Source organism: Emydura macquarii, unplaced genomic scaffold (genome assembly GCF_026122565.2).
Source record: "Emydura macquarii macquarii isolate MOO-44397 ecotype Brisbane River unplaced genomic scaffold, CSIRO-AGI_Emac_v2 contig_3470, whole genome shotgun sequence".
Classification (NCBI taxonomy): domain Eukaryota; kingdom Metazoa; phylum Chordata; order Testudines; family Chelidae; genus Emydura; species Emydura macquarii.
Window position 1 is genome coordinate 3,319,192 of NW_027133607.1, and position 22,180 is coordinate 3,341,371.

At 44.7% G+C, this 22,180-nt stretch overlaps 1 protein-coding gene across 1 annotated transcript in view; it reads right to left on the reverse strand.

Annotated features, from left to right (window-relative positions):
* The window catches only part of ITIH2 (inter-alpha-trypsin inhibitor heavy chain 2), a 34,879-nt gene that overhangs the window by 10,918 nt on the left and 1,781 nt on the right, over nucleotides 1-22,180 (reverse strand). The window contains exons 3-15 of the mRNA XM_067535028.1: nucleotides 17,530-17,565; nucleotides 16,312-16,484; nucleotides 15,947-16,051; nucleotides 14,321-14,483; nucleotides 13,398-13,505; nucleotides 11,280-11,408; nucleotides 10,263-10,379; nucleotides 9,339-9,507; nucleotides 5,401-5,526; nucleotides 4,394-4,575; nucleotides 3,473-3,658; nucleotides 2,339-2,478; nucleotides 1,515-1,687 (exon numbers count right to left, since the gene is read on the reverse strand). Of these exons, the coding sequence (XP_067391129.1) occupies nucleotides 1,515-1,687; nucleotides 2,339-2,478; nucleotides 3,473-3,658; nucleotides 4,394-4,575; nucleotides 5,401-5,526; nucleotides 9,339-9,507; nucleotides 10,263-10,379; nucleotides 11,280-11,408; nucleotides 13,398-13,505; nucleotides 14,321-14,483; nucleotides 15,947-16,051; nucleotides 16,312-16,484; nucleotides 17,530-17,565 (1,807 nt within the window). The remainder of the gene's footprint in view (nucleotides 1-1,514; nucleotides 1,688-2,338; nucleotides 2,479-3,472; nucleotides 3,659-4,393; nucleotides 4,576-5,400; nucleotides 5,527-9,338; nucleotides 9,508-10,262; nucleotides 10,380-11,279; nucleotides 11,409-13,397; nucleotides 13,506-14,320; nucleotides 14,484-15,946; nucleotides 16,052-16,311; nucleotides 16,485-17,529; nucleotides 17,566-22,180) is intronic.

Here is a 22,180-nt window from a genome sequence, read left to right on the forward strand (position 1 = left end):
ACTCTACAATGACTTCAGAATTTTGCCCTGTATTAATGTTCATCTCAATCTAGCAGAATAGCTCCTGTTTATTAACAAATGATAAATCACCATTCACTATAACCCGCCGGAATAATTTTTGTTTTCAGACATTTTCCTCCAACAAAAACATACTGCTGTTACAAACCATGGAACAGCAAGAGCCCAACATAATAATAAAAATATCTAGCTCTTTTCCTCTTTATATCTCATGGTGCTTTACAAATGGGGGAGGGCAGTGTCATTATACCCATTTTACAGATGGGGAAACTGAGGCCCAGGGAGAGGAAGTGACTTGCCTAAGGTTACTCAACAACCCTTGGCAAAGACAGGAATTAAACTCCTGAATTAAACTCCTGAATCCCAGTCCAGTGCCTTATGCTGATAGTTGCTATTATGGACAGTACTGGATTTGTCACCATTTAGCTTTGCAGTGATGACTTTGACTAATTAGGAGCCTGACCGGCGCCCACTGAAGTCAGTGGAAAGGCACCCACTGACATCAGTGGGCATTAGGTCAGGCTCGAATTTGTCTTGGTGTCTCAGGACAAACAAGCCCCCCCGCTTTGGCCCAATGGAAGGCTGCTGTAAAATGGGGAGGGGGCGGGGGGCATTAGCATGACGGGGGAAAGGGAGGACTCTGGAGGACTGATGAATGAGGACACTCTAGCTTTAAGAGAACTCTAGTTCCACATGGTCTTGTGACTTATCCATAGCCCTCTCAGAGGGCCTTCAGAGATCACAAACAGGCAAGACCAGGCCTAGGGGCTCTGGCGTTCTAGGGACACCTCAACAGTGGTGGATAACCACACGGGCCAACGAGGGGCTCACAGGCCCCGGAACTCTGGCCCCGTCCCCCTTATCCTCCTCCTCTTTCTTGCAGCCCCGCTGCCCTGCTCCTCCTCTTCCCCCTGAAGCCCTGCCCCCTGGCCAGGCTGGAAGCTGGCGCCCAGGGGTGAGCATATGCCCCCCGCCTGAAGCTGGCCCATTCAGCCCTTCTCCCCCTTACCACCCCTACGTGGAGCTGGCCCAGCCATCCCCTCTCCCCCCTGTAGCCACCCTGCCCACGCAGAAAACATGAGGTGGGGCACTGAAAATGCTGTGCCTAAGGGCGTGTAAGGTGTAAATCCAGCCCTGGCCAAGCCATGACTCAATCAACTCCTCTGTACCACGAGAGCCCAGGAAATAGATGTAGCTGTTCCTACAAGACGTAAAGCTGTGTCATTGTTGGTTTACGGAAATGCGCACAATGGCATAGGTGGTGCCGTCGGTCCCCACCCAGGGTAACACCCACGAGAAGTGCTTGTGCAAAATTTAACTCTCATGGTTTAACGCTGATGGTTTTGTAGCTCAGGGCCTTTCCTTTAAAACACAGATCACTGCGGGAGCACAAAAGTGCACCTGGTTCATCTGAATAAGGGACAACGAGCCGACTGTTTCTATCGCACGCTGGTTTTCTAAATGCCAAAAAGAGTTTGACAAGTGGAGATCCCGACCTGGGCAGCAGCCTCTTTTGGGGTCTTTAGGAGAATCTGCCAGCATTCTCTCATCCCCATCAGGATTCTCTATCAACATGGCTGTGAAAGGAGTCACGATGTGGTGGTCGAGCGACATCTGTAAGATCGATTTTGAGATATTCCTTTTCAGAGCAGCAGTGGGGGCCAGGTTTCTGTGTTGAAAAATAAATAGAACCCCTTGTTACCAGCTGTGCGGGGCAAGCTGCTGCTTAAATCCAAGCTGTCATCCTCTGTTGTTCCTAAACAGTGGAATCAGAAAGGAAGGAACCAGCCAGGACCTAGGGAATGCGAATGGCAAAGACAGAAGTCCTGATCCAAAGCCCAGTGAAGTCAACAGCGAGACTCCTATTGACTTCAGCAGACATTGGATTGGACTCAAAGAGCCTGATCCAATTCCCACTGATTTTAATGGGGCTTTTCCTGTTGACTGCAATGGGAGATGGATCGAGACCTGTAAGAACAATGGGCCATAACCCTTTTACTCCGTCTTTGTTCATTAACTTCATTCATTCAACCCCAACCCACATTCAGACCCCATAGACACAGGCGATCCTGTCGCTAGAACAGGCTGACCCACAACCCTACGTCTCAATGCCTGCAATTACAAAGGAGGGGGGAGGGAATGGGCCAAGAGTGCAAAGGTTGCACGTACTTTTGTTTAGATTTGTATTCCTCATTTGTATAATAAAAGGCCTGATCCTGGGAGGTGTAGATAACCCTCATTTCCCAATGACCTCCATTGGTCCTTTCCCGGTCAGCGAGGACCCTAGGAAGAGTCCCCATCTACTGGCTTTTCTCCCCACCTCTCAGCTAGGAGCTGGTTGATGGTCAGATAGGCCCACAGCCTCTCAGTGAATTTGGGGTCGGCGTGTTCCTCTTTCTTCAGGAAATCATCCAGTCCCTCAACATCTGCCAGGGTTTCCAGGACTAGGTCGGCGTTGGCCTACGCGACGAACGGAAGACACGAATCTCACAGTGTGCGCCAGTGAAATGAAGCAGTCATGTCTGCCCACCACCCCCCGCTCAGGACCCAGACAGACTTTTAAAAACCAGGGCCACCACGTTAGGAAGTTGATCCCCACCCCCACATTTAGAAACTGATTCTGCTGACATGGCCATGTTGGCCAGCGTGAGTAGGGCTGGGGGAAGGGGTCTTTTGTGCACAGACCCTCAGCGGCAGTGCCAAAGCAGATTGAAAAAGCAGGGGGGAGCTCTCGAAGAGGAAGGAGAGCTGTGGGGCAGTCCTATTCTGCTAGGCTAGGAAGAGGCTAGGGAGCTCTCCCTATGCTCTCAGCAGAGGAGAGGGAGCTGTGCTCTGCTCCCCCACACTCCTGTACCCATGCTGAGCAGTAAACCTCTCCTGATCTCTCCTCCGGCTCTCCAAAGGTCCTGCCTGCACCGGAGCCAGGGGAGTTCTGCTGTGCGAGCAGGCCAGGATTTGGGGTGCCTGGGAAGTGTGAGACCATCCCCTGCCCATGGCGGATCCCATCTCTGGTGGGAACCTCGGGGAGGTTCTTTTTGCGCGTTTGCAAAGCAGGGCTAATGCATCCGCCAGCCATTGCCTCCGACAGAGGGGGAGCAGCTGCTGCCATGGAACGAATCCACTGAGTCTCCACAGTGCAGAGGAGGATGGCACAGTGAAAGGGCTGAAAGCAAGGATGGGGCCGACAGTGAAGTATTGTCCTGGTACAATGTGTTACTATCGGGAGATCCCACTACTGGGAGGAATACAGATAGAGTGAATCCCCACAGCTCGTGGCATAAACCCATGCAGCGCCCGGGGCTCCCGAATCCGCACGGTGTCTGAGCAGGCAGAACACCCTGCAGATAGTACGACCCATTCCCCCGCCCCTCGTGGGGAAAAGACCACACCCCTGCAAGTGAAGGAACCGGTCCGAGCCGCAAGAACGGGCAGCTCTCCCGAGAGCGTGACTCACGGCCGTGGCTGTGATAACACTCTGCAGGTGCTGCACGTTGTCGGTGTCCACCTTCCCTGCCACCACAATCTCGCCGCCTCCGAAGTAGCTGTGGAAGCTGCCCTGGGTGACGCCTGAAACCGATTCCCGAGGATAGTTGAACTCCACGTTCTTGAGGAGTGGAGTGGAGACCTTGTTGTAGAATTGCTGCAGTTGGAAAGGGCATAGGGATAAGTCTATCATTTGATGCAACTCTCACAGACAGGCTGCCGCAACTGCACAATGGATGGGCACCAGAATCTGGAACCCCACGGGGCAAGACTGCAGGTTTTATTTTCCAGGAAATGCAATTCCCCTTTTGATTAGGCCTCGAAATGTCTCTGGGACAGGTCCCAGAAAAGTCAATGGAAAGATTCAGGCCCACAGCGTATGACGGCAAACATCTAGTTTCTTCCAGGACCCAGAGGCAGAAGGAAGCCTGAACACTGGTACATATGAGCCCAAATCGTAACACAGGTGTTGAAGTCAATGAATAAGGATTTGAGGATTTGGCCTATTATTATTAATTGCTTATAGATGTGAGCCTAGACCTGCAGCTTCAATCCCTTTCTAACTCTACGAAGTTTGGATCAGAATTTAGCCTTCATGACTAGACCCTTTCTCTATACAGTGGGCTGATGTAAAATTCTGGATCTTGGACAGTCCTGAACTCAGCTCCAGAAACCCTACTTTGCAGTTCAGGATTTATCTCTATGTTACAGAAGGTCTTGGGTTCACAGAATGATCATTACTTGTTGAACCCTCAGGGCTTGTCTCTGCTCCCAGTGGGACCAACATGAAGCAGGAGTAACTCCACTGTCTTCGACTGAGTTATTCCAGATTCACAGCTGGGAGCAGATTCTGACCCTCGCAGTTTAAGAGGCGGGAGGGAAGGAAAAGCACCTTCATTTGGGAAGAAGTCTCTTGATTTCCAAAAATCCTCTGTGCCATTCCATGGTTTTCATGAGCAAGCCTCTCCAGGAAATCATAGTCTACATCAAATCCAATCCCGAGAGAGAACAAAGAGACATCATCCGGTATGTTCTGCTTCACATTCCTCTGGATTGTAGTCAACTTCAGCTCACCTTCAGGGGACAGAGCAATGTTCAGTTACCTCCGAGATGGAGAACACACCCTTCAATCCAATTAAAAATTATTCATAAGAATCCTCAACTAGGATCTAATCCCATATTCCTTGAATATCCCAAACTCTCATTGTCTGTAGTGGGAATGTTGGTTGGTATTGTAACATATGGAAATGAATGGGGCTGTTCTCATCTCACAGAACTATTGTTTCAGGCTCTCTGCAGACTCTGGAAGACAACACTAATGATTTCTACTTCAGTTCATGATTTTAAGATGCTCTTTGCAACCAGAAGGGGTAGGAACGTACATTTTTTTTTAAATGAAAGCCTCAGTTGTAGAACAGCATTCAGCAGTAAGGAGTGGCTTTCGAGGCAATTTTCACAGTTGGGGCCTGGCCCAAACCCCACTGAATTTAATTTGCTTTCTGCTCTATTCTCCATATTTGGGGCTGAGTAGCTTCCTGAGGACCAGCCATCACTGTGTGGGCTGAGAGCTCTAAAAGAGTGGATTGTAGTCAACCTGTGTGACGACTGTGACTACCCGTGTTCCAGGACTGGTGTCTGTATGTAAAGAAAGCACATTTCACTTAGAATATGCCCAGACTCCATGCCACTGATTTCTCATCCACTAGTTAGCCAGCCTGAAAAGCCCCAGAATTCTGCTACCACTTGGCAGAGAAGGGCAATGTTACATCTGAAGCAGGACACACTGGAAGAAGTGACAATGGTATTTGCTTCACTTACTTGTAGAGTGTCCATATGCTGATTGTGTTTCTTAGGCCAATTCAACTGGCCCTTTCATCTCACCTAATGCGAGATCCTTACCTACCGTAGGGTCGCCATCTGACACCAATATGATCATGGAAATGGAGTTAGGGTCCAACATTCCTAAGTTGCTGGCTTCCTTCAGAATGAATATTGCTCGAAGAAGAGCTTCGTTGATGTTCGTGCCTGGTAAAGAAGTGGTAAAATGAGCATGTTTGCTACGCAGTGTTCCTTCTTGAAATAAAAAAGCTCAATGCTGAGAAAATAATACATAGGAACCTAGGACTGGAAGGGACCTGCTGAATAACTGAGTCTAATCCTGTGCTAATGCCAGCAACCCTATGGCAATAGAATCCCATTAATTAAGTTCTCAAGCTCCATCTTCAAACTAGTTGGGTCGCTTGCCTCCACTGCTCCTATTGGGAGGTTGTTCCTGAACTTCACTCCTCTGATATTAGAAACCCTCTTCTAATGTCCAGCCTGAATTTATTCATTGCCAGTTTATCCCCATTTGTTCTTGTGTCAACATTGTCTTTTAGCTTAAATAGCTCTGATTCCCCCCTGGTGTTTATCATCCTCATCTATTTAAAGCAGTCTGATCCCCTCCGCTCCTTCATTTTTCTAGGCTAACCAATCCAAGCTCTGTGAATCTCTTACCGTCAGACAGGTCCTCCATTCCCCTGATCCTAGTAGCTCTTCTGTGCACCTGTTCCAGTTTGAACGAACCTTTCTCGAACACAGGTGACCAGAATTGTACACATTTATACATCCATAGCTCTGGTGGAAATACATCACCTGATACCTTTCAGGATTGCACTTGTATTATCCCTCATGGATAAAGGCCTCTGGGAAAGCTAAAGGCCGCCCCAAAAATAGATGCTGAGGAGTGTTTTGCATGTCCTTTTAATTAAATCCTGCAGGCGTTCATTGCTTTAAGTATATTAGATCAGATTTTGGCTTGTTTATAGTGGAGTTACTCACTGAAATCAATGGAGTTGTCCCAGATTTACACCAGCGTATGTGAAAGAAGACTGGTTCATTCATTGGACCTGATTCACTACTGTACTACTTTGCTTTTAAGCTGGGGTTTGCCTAGGATTTAAAAATCCCCACCATACTCAGGAGAATTTAACCAAAAAACCCCAAACTTTTGCACAAATTCCCATTAAAGGGCCAGATTCGGATACTTTTACTCACATTGAATGGCACCTTACTATGCAAGCAGTCCCATTAATTCCACTGTAACTCCATAGGGAGCAGGGTGCTATTCAGTATGAGGAAAGGTACCATGCCTTCCCATAATTGCAGAGTGTCATGGAGGCTACAAAGCAGCTCTCCTTTCTAACCAGACCAAGGTTCCTGCCTCCTGATTCCTCCAGACACCTTGCAATTACACTGCTACTAATGGTGAATTGTCACATCTCAAGCACTGGACTGTGATAGCATGGAAGGAATTGGGTGAGGGGCAAAGGAAGCTGGATAGGGAGATGAGAGATCTTGTTTGGAAACAAATCTCAGAAATAATGAGAAAGAAAACAGCAACTGTATGCAAAGCAGGTAGCTTAATAGAGCAACTGCTAGACTGGGGCTTAGGAGACCTGGGTTCTACCGGTGACTTTGGGCAAGCCCCTCCCCCCCGTCACCTTGTGCCTCAGTTTCCCCATCTGTAAAATGGGGATAATGATACTGACCGCCTCTGTTAAGGGCTAGGTATTTAGCTTAACAAAGAGAAGGATAAGGGGTGACTTGATTATAGTCTATAAGCACCTGCATGGGGAATAAATAATTAATAATGGGCTCTTCAGCCTATCAGAGAAAGGTAGAACACAATCCAATGGCTGGAAGTTGAAGCTAGACAAATTACGACTGGAAATAAAAGGTAATTTTTTAATGGTGAGAGTAATTAACCTTTGGAACAATTTACCCAAGGTCATGGTGGATTCTCTATTGCTGACGATTGTTAAATCAAGTTTGGATGTTTTTCTAACGGATCTGCTCTAGGAAGTATTTTGGGGCAGTTCTCTGGACTGTTAGACAGGAGGTCACACTAGATGATCACAATGTCCCTGGAATCTTTGAATCTATTGGTGGCTTCGGTTTGGGGCCATAAGCTATGAAGCTGCGGCTTGACAAAGCCCTGGCTGGGATAATTTAGTGGAGGTTGGCCCTGCTTTGAGCAGGGGGTTGGACTAGATGACCTCCTGAGCTTCCTTCCAACCCTAATCTTCTGTGATTCTAAGTTCTGAGTTCTAATCTTGGCTTTGTCACTCACTGGCTAGGTAGACCGGTGCACTACCTAATAATGTGCAATTGGCTAGCTAGATATAATGTGATCTGGTGGTCTGGGACCAGGTTTCTAAATTTAGAGACCAATGTTCTGTTCCTGGCTTTTCCAGTGACCTGCTGTGTGGCCTTGACCACATAATTTTATCTCTCTGTGCCCCTGTATCCTTGAGTATTTAGTAGCTCTCAGGGCAAGAACTGTCTCTTATTCTGTGTTTGCAGACCACCTAGCACAACGGGTTGGGACCTGGAGACATGGCTGTCACACCAATATATTTTAAAAACCCCACTTCCCAGGGTACTTGTGAGAACTGGTTAAAATAAAGTTTGCTTTGCACTCCTATAGCTCTGTCTCTATAAGAAGCTCAAATATGAATGAATGAAACCCCACAACATCCCTGTGAGCTTGGGAAGTACTATTATCCCCCATTTAAGAGGTGGGGGATGAAGGCACAGAGAGGTAAAATGATTTGCTTAGGGTCACAAAATCTGAGAAGAGACCCCCGTCCTCTTGACTCTCTGTCATTGGTTTTGAGGCCAGAAAGAGACAATGAGATCATCTAGTTTGACCCCGTGTATAACACAAATGATGGAATTTCACCCAGTTACCCCGGTACTCTGCCCAATAACTGGTGTTTGGCTCTAGTGTATGTTCTAGAAAGGCAGCCAGTCTTGATCTGAAGACATCAAGAGATGGAGAATCCACCACTTTCCTTGGTAGTTTGTTTCAATGTTTCAATCCCTCTCTCTGATAAAAATTTGTGCCTTATTTCTCATTTGAATTTGTCTGGCTTCAGCTACCAGCCATTGGTTCTTGTTAGGTCTTTCTTTGGGATTAGATTAGAGACCCCTGTAGTGTCTGGCATTTTCTCCCTGTGAAGGTACTTATACATTGTAATAGAGTCACCTCTCTAACTTATTTTTGATAAGCCAAACAGCCTGAGCTCTTTAAGTCTCTCATTGTAAGGCATTTTCTCCAGCCCTCAGATCATTTTAGTGGTTCTTTTCTGCACTCTCTCCAATTTTTAACCTCCTTTAAAAAATGTAGACACCAGAACTGGATGCAGCATTCCAGTCTCCGTCTCAACAATGCCACCTACATAGGCAAAATCACATCCCCGCCCTTGAACTTCAGCCACAAAAGCATCCATCCTATGCTCAGTAAGCCTGTACACAGTGCTCTGAAGATATGATATTAAGCACCGCTCAGACGCTGTCTACACCAGTGTAACTCTGTTAAGTGGTGTTACTCTTGATTTACATCATTGTCAATGCAGAGAGAGTCAGGCACAAAGGTCAGGAAGTATGATCTCTGTGTAATGGTATGATAGCCTCCAAGGTAGCTATAGCCAGTGGAGGCCCTGGAGCCACGCCAGGGACCAGATCCTCAGAGGTAATCGGAGATAGGTGCATTTAAGGATCTGGGCCCAGATCCAGAGGTGCTGGGGTCATAGAGAGATATGTGGTGGCACCATTGCCCTAGTCTCTTACTGATACCTGGATCTGTGGTGCCTGCTGTTCCCAACAGAATGACCAGGGGACTCTGCAAGGATATCCTCATTTTGCCTCTCCACGCTAAGACCCTTCTCCTCATGAGTCTTGCCATGCAAGTGGGAAATCTGGTCTTTTGTGAACACTACCCTGTCTTATTGTTTGAGGCATTTATCCCCATGGTATCTAAGTGCTGAGACTACCTTGATATCAAACCCACATACCTCCATTGGGCTGGATCCCCTGGATGTACTTCTTAGCATCCTCAGTCTGCGATGGAGTGGCTGTAACTAAATCATCACGCCAGCTACGAACGTTGTGGTTGAAGTCAATAATAGAAAAGAGGTCTTCAGGACGGAGGTCACCCAGTATGGTCTTCATCGCCTCAACGGTCTGTGAAATGAAGGGGTCATAAGAATAGGCATGTTTAGTTATTTCCATCATTCAAAGCCTCCTACGAACTCTAGCTAATGAGTAAGAAACTAAATGAAAAACGATGTGAATAAAGGGCCCAAATTGGAAGCTTTTATGAGCCGGTCTCTCAGCCTGCGTCCTTTGCACTTTGGAAATCCAAATAAAATGGAACCTGGCTCTAAAGAATCCAGATAAGGAGTTTACAAAACTCAGACTTGTCCTCCTAAACTCATCCTCACTGAATTCTAATCGTGAGAGGGAGGGGCAATGAGCGGAGAGGACCTTGCTCTGGAAGTTGTGTTGTGTTGGTCTGCACAACACTCAGGAGCGCAGAGTCTGACTTCCAGCTGTGTCGTGACCTGCTGTGTGACCTGGGGTAAGTCACATCCCCTCTCTACATATCTATAAAAATGGGGATGATGATACTCACTGTTCTTTGCAAAGTGCTTTGAGATCTATGGTTGGAAAGTGCTATTTAAGAACTTAGTATGATTCAAATGATGATGTTTCTTTCTTAAAACGTTTTAAGGACAGTAAATATGGTGGATCAAATCCTGAAGTCTTCTACTCAGGCAAATACCCAGTAACTTCAGTGGTACATTTGACTAAGGACCGAAAGATGTGACCTAGTGATTTTCAGTCCTGGCAAGATTAAGGCAATCAAACAAGCAAAAGCTACACATATGGGAGAACATGAGAGCAGCAGCTTATGTCTGCACAGATCAGAAACTTACTTGCTTCATTTTCAATCCCCACATTGAGCCACTGACATCAATAACGAACAAAATATTTTTGGGCAACGGATCCAGATTGTCAGGAGCAAAGTAATGAATAAAATAGCCATTAAAAATCTGCAAAATACAAATGGCAGTAACCTGAGTTCCTGTAAAGAGTCCATATGGCACACAAAAATAAATGGAGTGAAAGGTTTTATCCCTCTTTACGGGCCACGTTCTGCCTTCTGGGATACAAGGCTACATCAGTTGGTAACTCTGCATTGACATTGCACTCACAATGCAGTATCTGAGTTCTACGGGCTTTAATCTCTGTAAGAGAGAGCAGAAATGGGCTCTAAGGACTCAGCTGTTTTGGGAACACCCCTGCAGTGGCATGGAGGTGGATGGGATGGTTTAAAAGAGCTATTTCATCTATCGTGACTCAATCCTGCAACCCTACTTCATGCCAACATGATGTTAATGAAGTGTCCACTTGCCTTCTTCTGGTGTGTCGATACCACATCTGACCCTCTTCCTTGTGAGTCAATTTTAAATCAGTGCCCCACTACGGTCTCGGGGAGCGCTGCGGTGAGAGAGATGCTGGCTTTTGGACAAGATGAGGAACTGGTCCTGTCCACTGGTTATTTAGGTAACTGTATTCTGCCTACCTCAGATCCCCCTGCTACTGAAACTGGATGCAGCATTCTTGATCACTTCTGTTATTCAGACGTGCTGTGCTTTGTTCCACCCTAATGGAATGCAAAAAGAGCACCCGAGGTGGTGTGCTCTGCTCTGGCAACTCTTGTGTTCTTATGTTCCATTTCAGGTAAGACCAATACTTGAATTACAGGGAGGCTTGTGGGTGGAGCTGGGCCCCCTTCCTGCTTTTAGGGGCTACCCCACTTCTGTCTTATGGCCCCCTTACTTCTCACTCCTGTTTAAATTAAAGCACTTGACAAACAGGGCCCACCTACTTTCCCCTCAGACTTCCAGCACGGTGTAAAACAGCAACACATGGTAACAAGATAAACTTACTTCCAGTTCCCCGGCTTTGGCTTCTCTGCGCACATCGTACGTCACCACAAAATTCCCATCTACTGCCGTGGCAGAACAGGTGGGGCATTTTCGTTGCTGAGCCACTGTTGGTTTGAAGGACACATGGGCCTAGACATGAGACGTGAACAAGGGGACTCGATTACAAAGTAAAACACACATCCTGTGTCAACAGTGACGTCATTTAGAGAGATTAGGAATGAGTCCTGCAAGAAGCAATGGACTAGACTTTGGTATCCAGGAGACACAAAATTTCATTGAACACTTTTGTAATTTCCAGAGTAAAATGGAGAGGATTTTTTGTCGCTTCAAAGCAAACATTGCCTTTTGGGTTTTTTTGGCTGAGTTTCTTCATAGATAGCAGCTCTGCGTGCAAGCACACAGCATCATATCCATGTATTACAAACAGAGCTGGGTTAGCTGTTTGTAATGAGCAATTCGTTGAATGAATTTAGCTCTTTTTTCCTGTTTGCAAGGAAAAATATATTTGCATGTCATCCACGATTTTCACCATGGCTATGATAATGATTTCCATGACTTTGCTAATTGTAATTGTTTATCTGAACAAATGACAACCTATAAATTCCCTGTAAATTGAGGGCTATGATTATTAGTAATTAGTTACCTGTGATTTGTTGCCTAGGTCACATGGTATTGTTTCTCTTTCCTGACTGGATTAATTCAATTTTTTTAAAGTGGAAAATAAGGAACAGCATATAGTCAATAGTAAACATCTTGTTTACTCATAAATATCCATGTTTGCCCATGACTATATTTAGATGGTAAGCTCTTCGGGGCAGGGACCATCTCTTTGTTCTGTGCCCTGGTCCATGGCTGGGACCCCTTGAGATTACCATGTGTTATCTATTATTATTATTAATAGCACAAGTAACACCTCAAAATATCCACAGAAAGCAATCGTTGACAAGAACAGATGAGGGCATGAACATGGCTATATCGAATTGTGGACTAGATTTCGCCAACATGTTTGCAAATACATTTTCATGCGATTCAGTTTGCTCCAACTACAACCCTGTATGCCCCAGCCAAAACCTTTGACTAAATGGGTTTGTGGATAAACAAGATCTGAAGCTGTGCATTGATATCAGGGGGCTGCCCTGCAATTAACCTGGTATAACCTCAATTATGGACTGTATTTGTGTGAGTATTTGGCCCTCATGAATGTGAGGGACTGTAATAGTACTGTCTGTTTTAGTTATTTAGAAGGTACCCAGCACCTTGGTATCTAAAGGCCAACCAGATATCAGCAGAAGGTCTGCAAACATAGTGAGAGGAACCGCTCATCAGGTTCCCCCTACCCAAGGCACAGACCTGCAAGAACACCACAGAATTTGAGCCCCCTTCAGAAGATAAAGCCATTCATACCAAATTGTCTGGTGTTTGGTGATGAGAACATAAAATATGTCCAAAGATGTCTACTGATTCTCAAGAGGTGAAAGTGTAAGGGCATCAAATCACTGTCCCAACTAGCCCTGAAGAATGTGGCTTATCTATACATGAAGGTTATTCTGGAATAAAGTATGGTGTGAATTTAAAGCAAAACAGCTGCTCTGGAATAACTCTTATTCCAGAATAAGAGTGCCTTTTTCTGGATTTAGTTTAATTCACTAATTTGGAAAAGGGCCCTCTTATCTGGAATATGGAGTTACTCACGAATAGTCATTGCAGAAAAACAGCATGCATAATCAAGCCCTAATGTAGCATATTATTATTTCTGAGTTCCTAATGGGATGTCCTGATCAGATCGGGGTTATATGTAGTTCATAAACTATCTGTTTTATATGGCTGCCGTCACCATAATATCTGAGCACCTTTCATATAAAATCAATAGCAACAGCCAAGTTACGAGTGAGCTTCATGGAGTAACTGGCATTTTTCTCTTTTCAGGCTGGGTGTAGGGTGCTGTGATCAGTTGTCTGCATTCTGAATGACAGATCTCCTCTTTCCTCGTGCTTTCCTTATGGTGAGCATGTATTACTTTGCTTGATCCCTGCAGGCACTGGGAGAATCTTCTACCCAGTGAGAGAAAATGTTGTACAACTACAGTTTCTTGGTATCAGCTACTGCTTTCACCGTTACCTTTTTCTCTCCCTGCGAGATGGTGGTGATTCCTGCAAAGTGATCTCCCAGCGAGTTAGGAACACGCACAAAACGAAGTCCCTGAGGCTCAATAATGCGAACGTCCACCTGCAGGCAAGAGGGGAGGACAGTGAGCATGGAGCCTTCATCAGAGACGACCCGGTATCTCATGAGCACTTCTGCGCTCCCCATAGCATGCAAACACCAGGTCTCAGAGTGCGGCCACAGGAACGGAGCCAGTTTTACTATTGCCAGTGAGCCAAGCAATGGTTAGAGGAGATCAAAACAGCAGAGGGAGCTCTGACACCACAAAGGATCAGGGGGAACTGGGAGGAAATATTGTTCCCCCCTGCCCAGGAATGGAGTGGGAGCTCTTTGCTTGCTGTTAGCAGAGGAGAGAGGGGGCAGCTCCCATTCACTCCTCACTTTAATCTCTGGATCCAAGCTGCCAGTAGGGGAGATTGGAGGGTGAGTAGCTTCACTCTTTGGTCCCCAGTTGTCTTGCTGGCCAGAGCAGTAGATATTTTCTGTACCTCTCCCCCACACCCCGCCCACACCTCTGAGCAGAACAAAAGGCTGGCCAATCATTTAGGATCTGAGCCAAAGCCCAGGGAAGTCAACAGAAAGATTTCTTATGCAAAAATCCCAATACTTCGCTCTGGAATTCGGGATGGGGATATTTTGAAAGGTGCTATACAAATTAGGGGCAAACACTGCCTAGTTTACTCACAGGAGTCACCCCTATGGTGTGTAAGAAGAGCGGGGTTTAGCCCTGATGTTGTATACAAGTGTACAGTACAGCGCGTTGCACAAACTGCTGCACACGCTAGTATTTTCTGAGAGAATGCAAGCAACGACTTGCTACTTGCAATGATCTGGGTGAGAAGCAACACAGAATGCTTTTGTCACTGACTCTCCTTTACCTCTAGGTGCTTTGCTATTCTTCCAGGCTGCAGAGAGATAACATGCTCATAAGCTCCCAGTTTCCTCTGAATCACTTCTTGGTAATGGATTTCAAACTGGACCTTCGTTCCGCCGGGCACGTTCAGTTCAGCTTTGAAGTTTTGCATGTCAAGGGCACTGCTCCTGAAGGTATTATCGAAGCACAAAGATGTATCTCTGTGCTACAAGCACCTGAATATGAAAACTCGCTCAGTACCCACTTCAAGAATAATACCTGCTTTTCATTAACAGCTCAACTAAGTAAAATACAGGGAACCTAATAGCTGCACTGGACTTAAATTTCGCCTATAAAAGATAACCACACGTACATATCAACTCATTGAGGCTTTGTCCATTTCAGGGTAGAGCCCTGGACAATTGTTCTTGCTATTAATTAACATAAACACCTGTCAGGGATGGTCTAGGTATATATGATCCTGCCTAACCATGGGAGCATGGACTACTAGATGATCACTCCAAATCCTTTCCAGCCCTACATTTCTATGATAAATCAAACTGGAGATCCAAAGCAATGGAACAGAGCTGGATCAACAATCAGAATTTCTGTTCTGCAGCAAATTCCAAACTTCCCAAATAATTTAATTTCAAGTCAATTACAATATTTCATTCTGATTTCAACTTTTTGATTTCATATTACCGTAAATTATAATATACATTTCAAAATGAAAAAGTCGTTTCAAAACAAAAAATCAAATTGTTCCATTTCAAGAGGGAGCATTTCGACTTTATCGGAAAGCTTTGTTTCAATTTTTTTTTCAAAACAAAATCTGTCGGAAGTTTGACGCACTCCCGCAGAAAGTATCGATTTTGACAAAATGGCATTTTTTTGGGGATGGAAAAACATCCGAAAGTTTTCATCGAGCTCCCCTTTGGAAAGTTTGGAATCCAGGGCCTATATCTGCACCCCAAGTTTGCAAATGGCTTCTCTCTATACCACAGTCAAAATCAAAACCCTGATCTGAACTCCCATCTGGAATTCTGAGAAGTTCTGAATCCGGACCAGGAGCAAGGTTTGAATTTTGCACTTTGAGTCCATCTCTAATATTTGCAGATTAATAAATAAATAAAAGTAGCATGGTCTAGTGGTTGGAGTAGAAGTCTGCCTCAGGATTCCTGGGTCCCATTTCTAATTCTGCTACTCAGCTTGGGTTTGTCACATGATGGTGAAGTTCACCCTGGTGCAGACAGCCAGTACAAGTTCTGTGTTCCAATTAAGTCCCATGTAACTCCTCAAAATAGAGCATAAGTGGGATTTACGTGGTGCACAGGTACCATGCTGGCCCTATATTTTCAGTGTCTTAGCTGCTTGTGGCAAGCACTTCATAAAATAATGATTTGATATGTAGGCCCTGATCTGGCAAAGCACTTAAGTTCTGACTTCAGTGAGACTATTCCTGGGCTTAAAGTTAAGTGTTTTGCTGGATCAGGGGCTAAATAAAGACACTGTGCTCATGCCCATGGGATTTCCACCAGATTTCCTAGTTTGGTGTCAGGACACAGAACAGTCCCACAAATCTGGGAGCTAAAGATTCTAACAAAGGGCAAAAGAAGTATAATAGCGTAATAAAGAGGAGAAATCTTTGTACCTTACTATGCCAGCGGCTTTGCCTCTCGCCCTTGCTTGAGCATATTGTTGTCTGGCTGCAGATTTTTCTCTAATTGAACTAGTAAACGTTATGCCATTTACGTTCCTAAAAGAGAGAAACACGGGCAGGTCATCACAGAGACTATTGTGGGGCTTCTTTGTTTGAATAAAAAATCAAGTTGAATCAAACCTGTTCCTAATCCAGTGGAATCTTTTGCATTAAAAAAAGATAGCCAAATTAAATCTTGGAAAACTATATTACATAAAATAAAAACTATGGACACTTTCCCGCTTATCCTCCCACCACCTTCTTATTTGATTATTGAAATTGTCACAGGACAGTGGCTATGGCTGCCCATTACTTACATTGTAAAGTTGTGAATGAAGGCTCCTTTGGGAATCTGCACATCAAACACCAAATTTTGGGCATGCTTAGCTTTATTGACCACTTTGCTTTGGATCATGGTGTTGACCAAACGGGACGTTATGGTGGACTGAACTTTGTAGTTCTGAATACTTATCTTGTCAGCACCCTCGACCTGCATTTAGGAAGAGAACTTTGAACATTTGGGATATAGACACACAGAGTACGTTTTGCATGGCGGGATGGTTCAAACCCTGCTGATAGTCACAGTGTGTGTATTTCGCTGCAGTTCATTACAAAACGGCACCCTTGATGGAACTTCAACTCTTGTAGATCTCAGACATTTGAGACAAGCTCATCTAACAAGAGTCCTGTAATACACTGGCCTAGTACATATGCTCATATTGCATGACAGTGGTTGTTTCTATGTAACCTACAGTTTGCTACTGTCTAGTATCTAAGGTTCTTGTCTTAAGAGGGAGACAGCTGAATTTCTGGTGCAGAAGGCCCCCCGTTCAATCCCAGCTAGTGATTGTTGCGTCCATGGCTTTGTCTACAACACTGGTTAGTTAAATTGGTGCAAATCCTGCATGGAGATTCGTACTTCAGTTCACCTTAGTTTTAGCCTGTTCCTAATCAAACCAAAATAAGCCTGATTTAAACAGGAATAAGAGTGTGCATGCAGCCTTTTGCTCTGATTTAACTGAAGTGATTTAGAATCACTCGGTTAATGTAAAACAATTCAGCTGGGTGTGAGGACAAGCCCTGTATGTATTTCACCGCTACTGTATGTAGGGATGGTTAAGATTTATAGGCCTGGTGGAAGAAGTGTGTTTCAGAGAAAGACTTAAATATGAGAGAGAGGAGGCACGGCAGACCAGGTCAGATGTAAGATTCACCGTGGCAGTTCGCTGAAAGACGGGAGAACAGCATGATTTGTCATAAGGTTTATAAAAAAGATTGCCTTTGGATGGAAGGGGGAGCATGTTTTCTGTTCATTTTTGTGCTTATTCCTACATCAGTACGTTTACACCACCATGAGATCTTGTACAAATCCCCCCGAACAGCATTGTGCAAGCCGTCAGCTGTTTGAAGAAAACAGGTTAATACCCGGTCAGTGATACAAACAAGATACCGAGCAAACAGCGGGATTGATTTCCAGATAACGGTTAACTGGAAAATCACTTTGTCATCATTGTTTTTTCCAGAAGAAAACTCACCGACTCTCCAGAGTCCTCATCGTTTAATGTGCTTCTCTGGGAAGGAAAGAAACAGAGAGGGAGACTTCAGCAAGCCTGCAAATTCGGAGACTGTCGGTCATGAATGAGCTATTTAAGGGATCAATCAGCACATTGTCTATAGGAGGGGTGGCCAAACTTACTGACCCCCTCTGAGACCCTTCTCCCTGCTGGACAGAATCCTCTAGTCCCAACCACACTGCCACAGGGCAGAAGCTTCATGCTCCCCACCCCAGTCTGGTAGGTGGAGAAGGGGGGGGGGGGGGCATAGCAGGCTCTGCGAGCTACACTTTAATTTTAGCCCCATGTACCTCACAAGCCACCGTTGGCCATCCCTGGTTATGTACTGTTTCACAAGATGATCAGAATCAGTTTGAGTCACTGGGTTGTGTCCTTCCCTTTGCTTTATTTCTTGCATTTAAGGGGAGGATTTTCAAAAGTCCCTGAGGCTCAGATCATCAACGGCAATTAGGTGCCTAACTCCCAATGGTGCATTTGGGAATTGTGGGCTTAAGTGATTTAGGAACATAAGTCCCATTTGCCATCACTGAAAATCTGGCTCTGAAACCTAGATACATTTGAAAACAAAAGTAGGACTGGTTGAAAAAATTCCAGTTGAAACTGTTTTTTGACAGAAATTTGGGCTTTTGACAAAACGGGGTTTTTGTTTGTTTGTTGTTTTTTTTTCATTTTGTGAAAAGGGTCTGCCTTCTGTGGAAAATGTTGCGTTTTTGTACAAAACTTTCCATCCAAAAACCAAATCTTTTGCCCCAAACCAAAACTTTTCCAGGAAAAAAAAAAAAAAAAGAAGAAAACTTAAGGTTTTCCTCCAATATTTTTCAGTTTCTTTTTTCTATGAAAAGCTGACATTTTCCTTGGAAAATTTAAATCAAAATTATGTCGTTGCTATTTTCATGGATTTGTTTTCATCAAAAGAATTCTGCATAAAAATAGTTCTGACCAGCACTATTACTTAAGCCTTACAAGGGTTTAAAAATAGTAATTAATGAGCTACTTTTTTACCGCCATATGAACATTCCTCTTTGGAATTTATGTCAAGCGGTGGCGACATCTTTTGGCCAGTTTGGTCATAGTTCTTGACCTTCTAAAAAATTAAATCCATAGGAGTGACACAGGCTCCTTAAATGTGACAAAGACCCAAGCTGAGGTAGACAGCAAAAACCATAGAAGAAGGCTATAATGATGGATGGTCCTTCTCCTAAAGTTTGGTATCAATTTAGGTAAGTAAATTTGAAGTGAGTTAATTTATGCATGGGTAAGTGCAGGATTATGTGTGATGTAGGTAAATCTGGATCTCATGAAGAGATCAGGTGAAGAGTTATAGATTGGGTGAACAAAGATGGCCCAAGTTTGTATTTGAAAATGCTATGAAGATGGTTTAGGTACACTTAATCTTGCCTCGGTGCGGGGAGGCTGAACTAGATGATTTTTGAGGGTATCTTTCAGCCCTACATTTCTGTTATTCTAGGAGTAGGTCCAGATGGGCCCACGCTGAACCATTCAGATCCAGATTTCAAATCTCCCAAAGTTTGGTGAGATTTGGAGTATTAGATTTATCCCATTTAAAGAAAGGGACCATGTGCAAAATTTAGAGCTGGGTTGTGTCTGGAACACCTCCAAGGTTTCATAGCATCTGGAGCCACGTGGCATTCAGCTGCTCACTGCATCCAGCTTTTGGTTTGTTCAAGTTTCTCGTAGCAATGGGTCGACACCAGAACTTTGTATCTAAGCCTCCAAGCATTGGTAGATGGGAGCAAATGGACCCTAGATCTAAACCACCCCTGGTTTTGGTTGTGCAAAGCAAAATCTGGCTAACAGAGTCTTGCTCAAACAAAATCCATTGCACTCAGCCCCTCTGTAGTTAGAAGGATCTGGCCAGCAAGAAGGCTCCCTAGTCCCAGCTCAGGCAAAAAGCTCATAGCCAAGATTTGCCAAAGTGACTAGAGATTGGGAGGGCAGGAATTTTTGGTTCCCCCCTTTGAGACATGGTAAAGAACCTAGATTTTTCAGTCAGTTCTGAGCTCCTACTCTCTGAAAAGGAGGCAACTTTATAATGTCTCAAGTGGGGTATTAATGGGTAGGCCACTAGCTAAAGACCTGGGTTCACATCTCCCCACCCCCCGTACCACAGACTTCCTGTCTGAGCCTATACAAGCCACCTTGCCTTTTGTGTCTCAGGTCCCCATCTGAAAACTAAGGTTAACAGCACTGCCGTATCTCACAGGGGTTTTGTGAAGATAAAAACATTACAGATAGGGATGTGCTCAGATACCCCTGTAATGGGGGCCAGAGAAGTACCTAAAATAAATAGAATATGGGAATATATGAATATATGAAAGCCTCTTCCAGCTGACCTCAGGAAACAGATACTTTATTAGACCATCTATTTTGGACCTAGAGATCTTTGGTCTGACGTCCACAATTCTGTTTCCTCAAAATAAATCAGACCGTGATGTCTAAGGGAATTGAATTTGATTACTGAAGTGAATTTTCTGCTGGTGAAAGATGCAGCTGGGGAACCAAAAAGCTGGAACACAGAAGAGGTGCAGCATGGACTTCCTCATCCTGCCTCTCTGCAGTGTTACAAGCCCTGACCTGGGGTAGCCATCTCCGATGGAGAAAAGGGACTCTATGACTCACATAGTCTTTGCCTTCCCTGCTGAGACGGCCAGTCAGGGGCCTGTCGTGACAAGGGCAAGCAGCGGAAGGTGGAAATTCATCCATGAGGAAACGGACCAGCCCCTAGAATGGGCTGAAATTTTTCATTCAAGGTTGGGTTTTTTTAAAACAAAATATGACTTTTTTTTTTAATCAAATGGAAATTTCCACACAAACCATTTTGATTTTTCCATGTCTCAATTTTTTTTAATGCAACTTGTGTTTTTTTGAGGAGCATTTTATTTGTGCTTTTGAGGGGTTTATTTCCAATGCAAATTTCCACTTCTCATCTTAGCTCTAGTCTACACGTCGGCGATGTCCCGCTTTAACTATACCGGTATGGTTGTGGACAGTGTGGACGCTGTTATGCTAGTATAAAGGTGTTCAGATTGGTATAGCTTGTCTCTTTATGGGAAGGGGAATAAGCTATACTGGTATCAGACTCCTTTATACTGTTATAACAACATCCATATTCGGGGTTGTACAGGTATAGCTGTATCAGTTAAAAAAATCACACCTGATTGACATAGTTATACCAGTAAAAACCTGCGTGTAGACCAGACCCATCCCCAAGTCACTTAGGTCCTGATCCTGAACGGATGCATAGGCCTGATTCTCATTGACCCCTCTATATCACTCTGGCAGTGTAAAGGGGTCTTAAGATGGGAGTTTACACTCAATTCAAGACCCTTTTACCCTGCCGGAGCAGTGTAAAATAGCCCTAGGGCTGGCCTACATGTGTGGACTACAGAGGTGTGAATTGCAGAGCGCTCTAACTGCCCCATGTAGACCCTGCTGGCACAAACTAAAAGTACCCTCCCCAGTACACCCTCACATAGTCCTGATTGAACCGGGACTGTCAGCGCACATGAAGTACCTTGTAGTTCACACCAGCAGGGTCTGCATGGAGCCGTTAGAGCACCACGGTGCTGTGCTCTCCAGATCACACCCCTGTAGTCCGCACTACGGCACCGTAGAGACGAGACTTTAGTGTCAATGCGAATCAGATCCAGATGCACTTCAGCTTTATACTCCATGAGGACGCCCGTTTATCTCAATGGGACTTTTCACGTGCGTAACATTAAACATGGCCCCAATCCTGCAAACTTATCCACAGACTTAATTCTATGCCTAGAAGCAATCTTACTGAAGTGCATGGGATTGCCCACAGTGGTGAAGTTAAGCACGTTCATAAGTGTTTGGAGGACTGGGGCCAGGGTAGATTTCCCATTCCCACTCCCCCAATAAAATAATTTTTGAAAACTTTAAGTTTTTAAATATGAAAAAGTCTTTTTATTACTATTTTTGGAAACAAAACAAGCTTTTGATTTAAAAATAATTCCACAGAAAAATGTCAACACATCAGTCTATCAACACTATCATTCTGAACTGACAGAATGAAATGATGGGCAATATATTGACCAACAAAAAAAGAAGAGAAAAGAAATTTTTTTTTGGATCAGCTCTGCTGACCTACCAACTGCCTTTCACATACAGCACTGAGCAGCGATCACCTGTCATTCGTTTCCCATTGACCTAACCAGGAACCATTAGCCAATCAGTGAGGCTGGAAGAGACCATAGCACATTACCAGTCTCCTGAGCCCTACCTTCTCCTGGGCATTTTGGCCCTGATCCTGCAATCAGATTCACATGGGCAGACCCCTCCTTTGCTTGGAGCCCCTTTGAAGTCAATGGGACTCTTCATATGCATGAAATTAAATGCCTGCAGTTTTCTTATTCATTATTTGTACTGCAGTAGCCCCTGGGGACTCCAAACAGATCATGGCCTCATTGTGCTAGACAAATCGTCCTTGCCCCAAACAGCACCCAACGGGCTCATGCATGCATGGATCCACCTAAGCACATCTGTTTGCAGAACGATGGCCTTTGTAATGGAATAAAACAAGTCATTTGCTGCAAAACAATTCCCCCCCCCCTCATTTCTCTCTCTC